The 11,631-nt window shown below is 36.2% G+C and overlaps 1 protein-coding gene across 1 annotated transcript; it reads left to right on the top strand.

Moving 5' to 3' along the window:
• The first annotated feature begins 1,120 nt into the window (after positions 1-1,120).
• LOC102220792 (arachidonate 15-lipoxygenase B-like) lies at positions 1,121-11,430 on the top strand. The gene is made up of 15 exons (XM_023341680.1): positions 1,121-1,245; positions 1,480-1,656; positions 2,209-2,413; positions 2,531-2,612; positions 3,670-3,792; positions 3,876-3,979; positions 4,370-4,536; positions 4,646-4,789; positions 6,346-6,549; positions 6,752-6,838; positions 6,931-7,100; positions 7,796-7,917; positions 8,361-8,461; positions 9,680-9,850; positions 10,787-11,430. The coding sequence occupies exons 2-15, from the start codon at positions 1,504-1,506 to the stop codon at positions 10,964-10,966; spliced, it is 2,013 nt and encodes a 670-aa protein (XP_023197448.1). The 5' UTR covers positions 1,121-1,245; positions 1,480-1,503; the 3' UTR covers positions 10,967-11,430.
• The last annotated feature ends 201 nt before the right edge of the window (positions 11,431-11,631 follow it).

Here is an 11,631-nt window from a genome sequence, read left to right as displayed (position 1 = left end):
CCGACAGGTTAAGCAGGCCCAGCTGGTTTCACTCTGCCTCTTGATTAGCAGAGTTTAAGGCTAGCTGGGAAACTGATTTCAGGGCCTCTTGGCCAATTGGGCAGCCTGTGTGTGGCAGCTTTGCGGTGCTGTGATGGAGGATTTGTTGTCTGCTAGAAACCCTGGTTTTTGTTGTTGCTCTTCCTTTTCTTTTCTTCTAGGTTCTCATTTTTTTTGCCTTTAAGATTTTTTCAGATTATTCTTGAAGAATAAAACTTTAACTTTACCCTCCTGGTTTTGTCTCTTAATTTTTCCCTGGTTTATTTATTGTTACAGCCCCCCTCCAATATCCCTAGACTACCTTGGGGGTGTAACACCCTGTAATAAGATTTTGATTTAGAGCTAAATATGCAATAAGAAACCAAATGAAAGCAACATCTGTTTCATCTAACAGTATATTGAATTTGCATGTTGTTTCTATTTGTTGAAATCAATGGATTGAAGAACATTCAGTTGGTATGTGCTTTAACAATGCTGAACACATGTGGTCAGGCAACAATTCAGCTCTGTACTTTGCCAAACATGACACATAACTGTCAGATACTGCATTCCAGGTATTGCGTTAAACATCAAGCTATTTCCTAAATGATTAAATGAATAGTCTCATAATGTTGCCAAAAGTTCAGCACCAGATAATATGCAAATAAGTCTTCCTTTTGTTGACTTTTTACAAGACCGCCCTACTACTTGTAGAGTTCTTGCTAAATCCTTTTTGTCTGTAAGAAGGGATTTTGATCAAATAACTATGCAGAGAAATAGTTTTACATCCAAGATATGTGTTGCTTACTCTAAATGTGGTTTGGTGTGAAAAACGGTGAAAAACCATCTTTGTGTTAAGTAATAAATTAACATGAGCTCAGTTTGTTTTGTTGTTCTGGGAAAAACAATTGTAAACAAAAATCTTGGTTTTTGTTATTATCACTGTGTCATTCTGCAGTGGCATGCAGGTGTTATTGATGTTATCTATATCTCAAGATCCATATCTCACGTTGTGAAAGTCCCCACATTTACGTAAGAACAGGAAAAACACTAAAGATGAGAGGTGGGAGGTTTACTTTCCATCTACGGTAGTTTCATTGCCATAGCTGTTTCTTGGTACTTAACACACACTCCCATTGAATACGTGTATATATACAGAAAACAGTGGTGTTAAGTTGCATCAACCCAGCAGCTCTTCAGGGAAACTTTGTGATCTCATTAGCAGAGGTAAGACTAGTACATTCAAAAGTTGCTGAAAAACAGAAGCAAGAATCTTCTATTTGTAGTTGTTATATCAAATTGAATTTGTCTATTTCATTGTGATCCAGTGTCTTTCATCAGTTTGTCTGTAAAACGTTTTGTTAGTTATCAGGACAATCCTTTTGAATTGTATTGCAATGAACTAGAGCAACCAACCAATCAGTGTTGATGATGATTGTTTTTCCCTCTCTTGACATCAAGGTGGATCAATTTTCAACAGCAAAAATGTTGGATTATAAAGTAACTGTGTACACTGCTAATCGCGCCGTTGCCACCACTTTCAACAATGTCTACATTAAGCTGGTTGGAACCAGAGGGGAAAATGAACGCAAGCTGCTGTTGAGCTTGAGAGGAGCTTCAGCATTTGTCAAAGGAGCTGTAAGTCTGAAAGATTGAGCTTCAAATTCAAATGTAGAGCAGCTTTAGACCAAGAATCACAAAATAACTGTCACTTATTTCACAACAGGGTATGTGTAATGATATAAAGTCACCGCATTGTTTTATATAATGCATCCCGCAGAAGTACAATGCAGGGATTTGCAAAAGTATTAAAGGTCACTGAACTTTTCACATTTTGTCATGCTACAACCGCAATCTTCATTATATTTAATTGGGATACACCAACACAAAGTAATGTATAATTGGGAAGTGGACAGAATAGGATATATAATTACAAAAATGTTTTAAAAACAAAATGAGAAAAAAGTGAGTCATGAATTTGCACTCTTAAGTCAAAACAACTTCCATTTTCTGTAACTACAGCTGGTATTATTTTAGCGTATGTCTCTGCCAGCTTTACCAATGTACAGGCTGATATTTCTCTGTTCTTATTTGCAAAATATATTTGAGGTTTACCGTTGTTGACCTCTTGCTATAAGTATGCACTTGACGCCTTTTTATGATTTCAAATTGTTGTTTTTATTGTGTCAGGTGGCATCTTTTACAGTTTCCTCCCCCACGTCCCTTGGAAAACTGGTGCTGGTAGAGCTTGACAAACAGCCTCTTTTGCTGTTCCCAGAAGATTCTTGGTTCCCAGCTAAAGTTGAAGTCAAATCCCCAGGGGGAGACATTTACACCTTCCCCATCTACCGCTGGATTACTGACAGCAAGGTGCACCGCTTCAGAGAAGGAACAGGTCCGTCGAACAGCCGCAAATTCTCCTAAAAGCTTGGTTCTGTTAAACTAGAGGAAGACAGGAGCAAATTAATACCAACACATCATCACATGATATTTTTCCTCTCTTTTTTCCCAGCCTTGAAAGGGTTCGACGATGATCATCATCTTGGCAGATACAGCCGGGAACAAGAGCTCGAGCAACGTCAGAAAGACTATTGGTGAGAAATCAGAGTGGCAAAAACACAAAACCCCCTTTTCCCTGTCTGAGTTTATGTTTACGAGTGCATCTTAATAACTTGGAAGTAAATGTACTTCAGCAATTCAATATAACACTGAAACTCGTTATATTATAAACTTCAAATTTATAGACAGACAGGCCTGTCAAACTACTAAAATGTTTAATCACGAGTAATCACAAATTGAGCACAGATTGTTTTTCAAATGTTCTTAATCTACTTAAGAGAATATTTTGTGCGTTTCCTCCATAAGCATTGGGGTGGACAAATACACTTCTTTTATGCATATGATTGCAACAATACCAAACATGACAAATATTATTCAGAATATTCTACAGAAAAAAAAAGAAACTATAAAAGGTACCTCTCCAAAAAATTGTCTAAAGTACAGTATTCGTACGCAATTACGCCTAGGTAAGATAAGAGTGTTTTACCTGTTATGCTGAAATATTAAGGTTCACAAGACAACAGACTTTAAGTGGAATTAAAAGAAGGAAAATAATATAAAGTACACTAAATATAATGTAACAATGTAACACAAGATTGCAAATAAATCACACATTTCTAAAACTGAGTGGCACCATTAGCAATGCCCGCCAGTCGCCATGGCAGCACTTCTTACTCTTAACTCTCCACCAAGCTAAGAGTGGCGAGCAAGAGCTGGGGAGGGACGGAGGGCTGTGGTAATATACCACAAGTGACAAAGTTGTACCAACCCGTACAACCAATAGGACAATTCAAATGTCTAAGAACCGTTTGACCGAAGAGACCAGTAGTGTGACGATTTTAAGCAAAATAATGCAGAACTAAAAGTATTGCACAAAAATGTCAAAATTCTCACAGAAACATAAGGACAGAAGCCCAGATAGCTTATTTAGATCAGCAAAAAATGTTGATTTGGGTGTGAGCTTCACTTTGATTACCTTTTTGATGAAATTCCAATTTACTAAGTGCTGGTGTGTTTTGTATTGAGAAACAAAATAATTTTTTCCATCTGTACTAAAAATAAAACAGCATAGAAATTCTATCTTTTTCTCAGCTGGGATGTGTATGTGGAAGGAATTCCTCACTGCATAAAAGCAGATGGCCCATTCTCTCTACCTGCTGAAGTCAGGTTCTCCTTTACCAAGCAGACTGAATTTCTGTTCACAGCAAGCACAGGGTAAACTCCTAATAGTTTGATACACAGATGCCTTTGATTTGAGATTTTTATGTCACATTAACTTTTTGCTTTTTCTTAACTAGACTGGCAGAGCTGAAACTGAAGAGGCTGGCTGATAAAAAAACAAACTGGAAGAACATTGATGATATCAACAGAGTTTTTTCCTGCAAACAGTCTGATATATCTGGTAATGACAACCTGTGCTAAAGTTAATCCTACTAAGCCATGAAACCTGTTAAGACTGGGCTGTGGGTTTAATATTTGTTGTAATTGTTTGAGTTGCATTTTGTAACCAAAAGTTCCTTGTAAAAAGAACGCAGCGACACTTTTGTTTTGTGGTGATTTGGATGAAAATGTAAAATAATTCTCCTTGACACAATGTATTCACAATGTATTTTAGAATGTTTATGCTTCAACAACAACAAAAAGATCAAAGTGCTCTCATGGCCTGCAAAAAATTCAGCTTGCTCTTCCACCATTTTTGAAGGCTGAATTTATCATTTCATTTTTATTTTTAAACAAATTCATTGTGTTTTTTTGGGGAAGAATTGTGTTTTTTTTTTGTATTTTTTTACAGACTATGTCCAAAAACACTGGATGGAAGATGCATTTTTTGGTTACCAGTTTCTAAACGGTATTAATCCCATGCTGATTCGCCGCTGCACCATCCTGCCTGGCAACTTTCCTGTTACTGACAAAATGGTTTTCCCTGATGGTTGTTGCAGCTTGGCAGAAGAAATTAAGGTAGTTGTCTGTATAAAAAAATATAGCTATCTCTACAAATCTCTAAGTAGATTTGAGGTTCTTGCATCTTTAAATAAAATTGGTAACATTTTCTTCAAATGTTAAACAGAAAGGCAACATATTCCTTTGTGACTACAAGCAAATGGATGGAGTGAAAACAAACACCATCAATGGCGAGAAGCAGTACCTGATGGCTCCACTTGTCTTGCTCCACAAAACTCCAGATGATAAACTCATGCCAATTGCTATTCAGGTGAGATTAGCACTCGTATACAGTAATTAAAGTACACGAATTATTAAGTATTCAATTAAATGTATTTTTTGTACAAGCCAAAAGATTAAAGTTTGGCAGGAACCAGACAGTCGGGCATAACATAAACTTTGGGAAAATATTTCACAGAAAGAAGCAGGCTCTTAAGACCAAGCAACCATTGATTAGGTTGAGTTTGGAACCCAAAACATGCACATCAGTGTCTAACACTACAGCCATTCCAGATAAAAGTATTCATTGCAAAGTTGCCATTTTCAAATCAAGTTCATAAGACAAACATTTTCATGATAACTGCCGGAATGAGGAGGAAGTGAGGAGAAATGTTGTCTGCTCACAGCTGGAGGACCCACCAGGACAGCTGTCTGGTAAGCCTTCTATGATAACACTGGTCTATCAGTAATTCATGACCACTTGTCACAAAACCTGTGATTTAAAAGATTTTTTTTAATATGTAAAATTCGGACAGTATCCAGTATTCAGATTATTTTGTGACTAGCATTGTTACTCTGGTGTTAACAGGTGTGCAGGTGTTAGCATCTTCAACAGTACAATACATTGTTTTATGCAGTGACTTTGTAAAACATTGCAGCAGTGAATGAATGCAGTTAAAGTTTTTCTTTTCAATAAATTGATCAGTCAGTGTGAGAGGGATTTACCCCCTCACTAACATGTGCTTTATTTTTGTACTTATGCTCTAATTAACTTAATTAATAACTGTATTTTTGTACTTATACTCTAATTAACTTAATTAATAACTGTATTTTTGTTTGGGGAAAAGTTTAAACCTGCTGATTTATAAGATTTTCTTCTGATCACTCTCTACTTCTCAGACATTAATTCAACACATTCCTGTTAGAGTGGTCTTTTTTTATTTAAAACAAAATTATTATTATTTTCTTTCTGTTTTAGGGATACATGACTCCAAAGGACCTTTTTTGTTTTAAAAAAAGTGTTTTTGAATCCTGCATCTGCTTTTAAAAACAATTGCAATTCATGGATCCTTCACACTATCAATATTTTTTTTTTGTTTTCTGATTCTGAAACGAGACATTTGCACTTTTAGCAAGACATTGATGCCTGATGGCAACACTTACTGTGGGGTTATAAGTTTGTGAATTAATCAAGCCAATTTTAAATGTAGAAAGAACAAGAACAAAATTGACATCCAAGTTGTGTATTTTGAAAAGAATTGACATAAGTCGCAAGCCAAATTCCTTTCTGAGAAAGTAGACTTGTAGAAAAACTTGGAAGTCAGATCACACAAAGATTATAGGTTTATCACTTCAACCACCAGTCTGGTTTGTTCATTTGTCGAAGGGTTATATCTTCAAACACACACGCCTATCTGACTACTGGTCTGTTTAATCTGATTTCAGACTATATTAAGTTAAATTTTGGATTAAGTTCAAACTCTTCACAGAGGTTCTCAAAAAAAACGTCAGCAGAAAAAATACTAAACAATTTCAGAAACATTGTTCATCTGTATGATTTACCAGTAATCAAATAAATGCCTATACTTTATTTAAACTCTGATGTAGCTGAAGCAGAAACCAGCAGAGGACAATCCAGTCTTCTTGCCATCTGATTCCAAGTATGACTGGCTGATGGCAAAGATTTTTGTCAGAAGTGCAGATTTCAGTGAGCATCAGCTCAACGTTCACCTGCTGTGCACTCACCTGCTGGCTGAGGTCTTTGCAGTGTCACTGCTGCGCAACATGCCCATGGTGCATCCTCTCTACAAGGTAACTGAAGCTGCAGGTTCCACTGTGTTTATGCCTATACTGACAGATTCTCATGATGATGCAACATGTAGAAAACTTGAGCTATTCATTTGTTAATTTGACTCATTCTGAAGTTTTGACTGTGTGTTATTGTAATTCAGAATACGTTTTTTTATTTGCAAACTGTTCTTGTCATAACCAACAGTGTTTTCTCCTTTTTCAGCTTCTCATACCTCACACTCGCTACACTCTGCAGATCAACTTCTTAGCTCGGAAAAGTCTCATATCTGAGGAGGGTGTTTTCACCAAAGTAAAAAAAAATAACTTTACTCAGAAGGACATCATTATTTTTAATTTTGAATGACAGCGTTTGTCATTACCTTTGACTTTACCTTTCTCTAGTTTTCAGCTTCTGGAGGAGAGGGTATGATGACAATTCTAAGGAGATCGCTGTCCTCCTTAACATACAGCTCCCTCTGTGTGCCTGAAAACATTGCTGAGCGCGGACTGAAGGACGTACCAAACTTCTACTACAGAGATGATGCACTCAGAGTGTGGGATACAATCAACAGGTATAATAGGCTATTTCCATTTTGCATCTTACATTATGCTACTTTAGCTGTTAATGACAAATTGTCAGATGGCTTATTGTGCAAAACTTCCACATTTCTACTTATTAGGATTATGTATAAATGTGTTAGGAAGAGAAATGGGTAGCAATAATTTTTTTCTGCCTTTTGTCTGAGCTGCTTTTCAGACTGCTTTGTTGTTTATACTGACTAAGGCCTTCCATTTTGGCTTGCAAAACAATCATGTTTGTACAGAACAACATTAATGATTATACTGTGACCCAGGGAAAAAAAAACTTCTCCAGCAACTACAGATGGGTAGAGTTATGTCTGGGGCTAAATAAAGCTTTGTTAAAAAATTCAAGAAAGATTTTAGTGGATTTCAGTTTTTTTTCTTTCTTTAATCCTGTCTCATGTTGAATTTAAATCAGCCCAAATTTAAATCAGGTAACTTCCTCTGGTAATCATCTTGACTGTTGTCTTGTATCATTTATGGTCATTTTGCTCATGCAAATAATTTGTGGTATTAAAAAAATCTGTGATATTTAAAATATTCGAAATGTAAATTATTAGAAAAGAAAAAAGATATCATAAATTCAGTAATATTCCTGAAAAAAAAATCATGAAAGGAGAAACACGCTTTACTCTTACTGGGTATGTATTTAACGTGTTTTACAAAATATTTCTGTGTCTGAAAGATTTGTACGGGGTATCTTGAGCTACTACTACAAGACCAATGCTGAAGTTCAGCAAGACTCTGAACTTCAAAAGTGGATTTTGGACATTTATGAACATGGATTCCTTTCCCAGCCTTGCTCAGGTATGCATTAAAGAAAATAATACGGCTTGATAAACATATTACAGATCTGTATAACGGAAGCATTTGGGTTGCAAAGTGATGCTGCTGGTAGCACTGTTGCCTGGTAGCAAGGACGCTCTGGGTCCCAACCCAGAACATTGCACGTTTTCTCCATGTATGAATGGATCTTCTCTGGGTACTCCAGCTGCCTCCTATAAGTCAATTGACTATTATGTTATTTAGTCTCTAAATTACCTCTAGATATGATTGTGTGTGTGCATGGTTGTTTGTCTTGTGTGCCCCTATGTTGCCCAAAGACTGCTGGAGATAGGCACCAACCCACCCCAACCTTACAGACCTACAAGAACAAGTGGTTAGAGACAATCGGTGGGATGGGATGGACGGTTAAGAATTGATCAAACATCGAATTTTTAAATGTTAAGTTTACTTTTTGTAATTCTCAGGAATCCCACAGAAACTTACCACAGTGGATGAGCTCATCAAGTTTGTCACCATGGTAATCTTCACCGGCTCAGCCCAGCATGCTGCTGTGAACAGTGGACAGGTAAGGGTTTGGGATTTAGATATGATTTTCTAAGATTTAGATAGGATTTGTATTATTTGCACATGAATTGAAGCTCGCTGTGCTATTTCAGAGTAAATGAATACAAAGCCATCAATTGATACTGTATATAATGCTACAAATGCTAGGACATAATTCAAATTCACCAAACATGGTCTTCAAATCACATAGTTTTTTTGAATACAGACTTTCCGTTGCCCCAATTAAAATGAAGGTTGTGTCTGGCAAAAAGAAATCTCCATGGAGAAATGCACAAACAGTTAGATCTGCAAGACAACTCTGCCGTAGGGCAGAACGAAAATGGCGTAAAACTCAACTCCACGTTCATTGTGACATATATAAAGAAAGACTACGTAACTATCATTTAACACTGAAACATGCAAGAGAGGCTTTCTTTGCAGATGTCTTAAACAAAAACGTTAACAGTGCTCGAGCTTTATTTGCAACAGTTGACAGAATCACAAACCCTCCTACAACGTTACCACCTGAATTTCAAACAAATGCCGCCTGCAACCAGTTTTCCAGCTTCTTTTCAGAAAAAATTTAAAAAATCAGAGGATTAATCTGCACATCCACTATAAAGCCAGTACCAATCCTGAACCCAAACAAAACAAATACAGGAAAAATGACCCAATTCCAACTACTTAATTATAAAACCCTACAGGAAACCGCTAAAGAGCCGCGGGTTGCCGACCCCTGTCTTAACTGATCTTCTGCCAGGCTCCTATAGTGAGTCAATAAATGCAGGAGTAAAACACCTTTCATGATTCTTCAACGCATGTGACTCTGATAAGGTATACTGTCTGTGGTATGCAGGGATATTTGTATCCATATTATTTTTGAATTATCAATATAAATGTCTCTCAGGTCAATATCAAGGAGAACCTTCTACCTTGATTCTATTAATAATGTACATTTTGTTAAGATAGGGTAGGTTGTCATATCAAGTTTAATATATTTAAAGGTTGGTTGTAAAAAAAACAACAACAAACAAACAAACAAGCAAACACTATTTTAAACCATCTAAAGGTTCAAGCAATCGTGGCCTGAATCCAGTCAGCAAACTGTCTAAAGCTATCAGTCAGACAACTACAACTGTAATTATAACCATTATGCTTTAAAGTTAATAGAACTGTATTTTGAAATTCCACAAGCAAAAGAAATCAATAACAAACTATAATACTCATTTCTATACCGCAGTTTGACTTTGATAGCTGGATGCCAAACACTCCAATCTCCCTGCAACTGCCACCTCCAACCAAAAAAGGGGAAGCGACTGAACAAACAATGCTGAAAACACTGCCAGATGTCAACACCACTGTTCAGGGCATGGCCACCCTGTGGCTGCTCAGCCAGCAGTCCAGTGACTTTGTGAGTGTTCACACTTCAGTGTGTTTTGCAAAAAATTTTCAAGCTTTATCAAGAACATTTGAACAGGTTCATCTCAATAAAGCAGAAAATAATTAAAAAGTGAATCCATTTCAGTTATTCAACTTTAAAACCAAAAACCCATATATCCATACATTAATTAGACAGTCTAATGTATTCAGCGCATTTTGATGAGTATGCCTTGCAGCTATTGAAAACCCAAAATTCAGTTTCTTTGAAATCTTAAATATTACATGAGATGGATACATACGGAAGAGGATTAGGGCCACCGAAAAAAGAAAAAAGAAGAATTCTGACTTTAAACTCAGAATTCTTTTTTTCTTTTTTCGGTGGCTCTAATCCTCTTCCGTACATACAAATGTATTTGTAGGAAATGTTATGAAGTGGAGCTAGGAGAATAAAGACTGATGATTTGACAGCTTTCCATCAGATTGAAGGAGAGTTCAGTCAATCAATTGATTTTATTTATGAAGCATCCTTCATACTAAAAGCAGCTCAAAATGCTGTGCAGATCAATAAAACAAACCCACAAAACAAAACAAACAATTAACCATCCCACCCTAAAATTCTGTCAAGAAAATGTCCATGTATTAATTGGTCTATGCAACTTTGAGAAATTTCCTTTTGGATTTTCTGTAGCTTCAATCCATTGACAAAATGAGCAGAAATAAATGGTTGAAATAGATCACTCTGCCTGTAATGTTTCTTTATAATATATGAGGTTCATTTTTGCAATGAATGACCTAATGAATTAGGTTTTTCTATTTTCTTGAGATGAACCTGTATATAAATAAGGTAAAATGCTACTATGCAACTCCATGGCTTCTTCATGGCTCTATATGTTTACACAAGTAGCCTACGTTTTTCAAACATTTGCATCTCGGTGGCAGAAAAACTAAGTGTCATTGATTTCACCAGGTACCTCTTGGTCAGTACCTCGAGAACCACTTCAGTGAGGAGACTCCACAGCAGATGATAGAGAACTTTCAAAAGGAGTTGGCAGCATTGAGTGCAGCAATCAAAGAGAGAAACAAGACTCTGGAACTGCCGTACAAATACTTGGATCCAAAGGAGGTAGAAAACAGTGTGGCTATTTAGGAAAGTAAGAGAAGTTTCCTCTCAGTTTTCTTAGTTAATAATAATCCCACACTGATGTGCTACACGTTATTTTGGGGGCGTGGGAGGACATGATAATTATTTTCAATTTTATTTCAGTTTAAATGTATAATGCAGATTTGAGTGCAATGTTATTATTTGGGATACATGCAGAGATATACGGAGTCAGGCGAATGAGTGTACCAATGGAGTTTGTATTTTCTCTTTTATTCATATGGTAATGGAATAATATTCTGCACCAAAGAGAATATCTAACATTGTGTTTTGGAGACATGTCTTGCATAAGAGATGTTTGCAACAGAAAACAAATCTTCCGGGTTTATGATCAAGTACTAAAATGAAAGTATCATTTTAGAAAATGAGTTTCTCTAATTTGTTGCTTAAAAATATCTGTGTAAGAATCTTTGGCAAAGTGCAAATAAAAATTCTTTTTAAGCAGAAAACAATTATTGTGCATTTCACTTACACTTTTTAGCCAAACAAACAAAATCAAGAAGAATGATTGATTTTGTTCCATTATGAGAAGTCAAGCTTATTAAATTATTTACTGTGTTAAGAGAAAAGCCAGCCAAGATCACATGGCTGGGTTTTAAGAAACAAAGTGAACCTCAGAAAAGCACAACATTTTAGATAGGTTTATGTTTCCT

Source organism: Xiphophorus maculatus, chromosome 11 (genome assembly GCF_002775205.1).
Source record: "Xiphophorus maculatus strain JP 163 A chromosome 11, X_maculatus-5.0-male, whole genome shotgun sequence".
NCBI lineage: Eukaryota > Metazoa > Chordata > Actinopteri > Cyprinodontiformes > Poeciliidae > Xiphophorus > Xiphophorus maculatus.
This window is presented reverse-complemented; position numbering and strand designations above follow the sequence as displayed.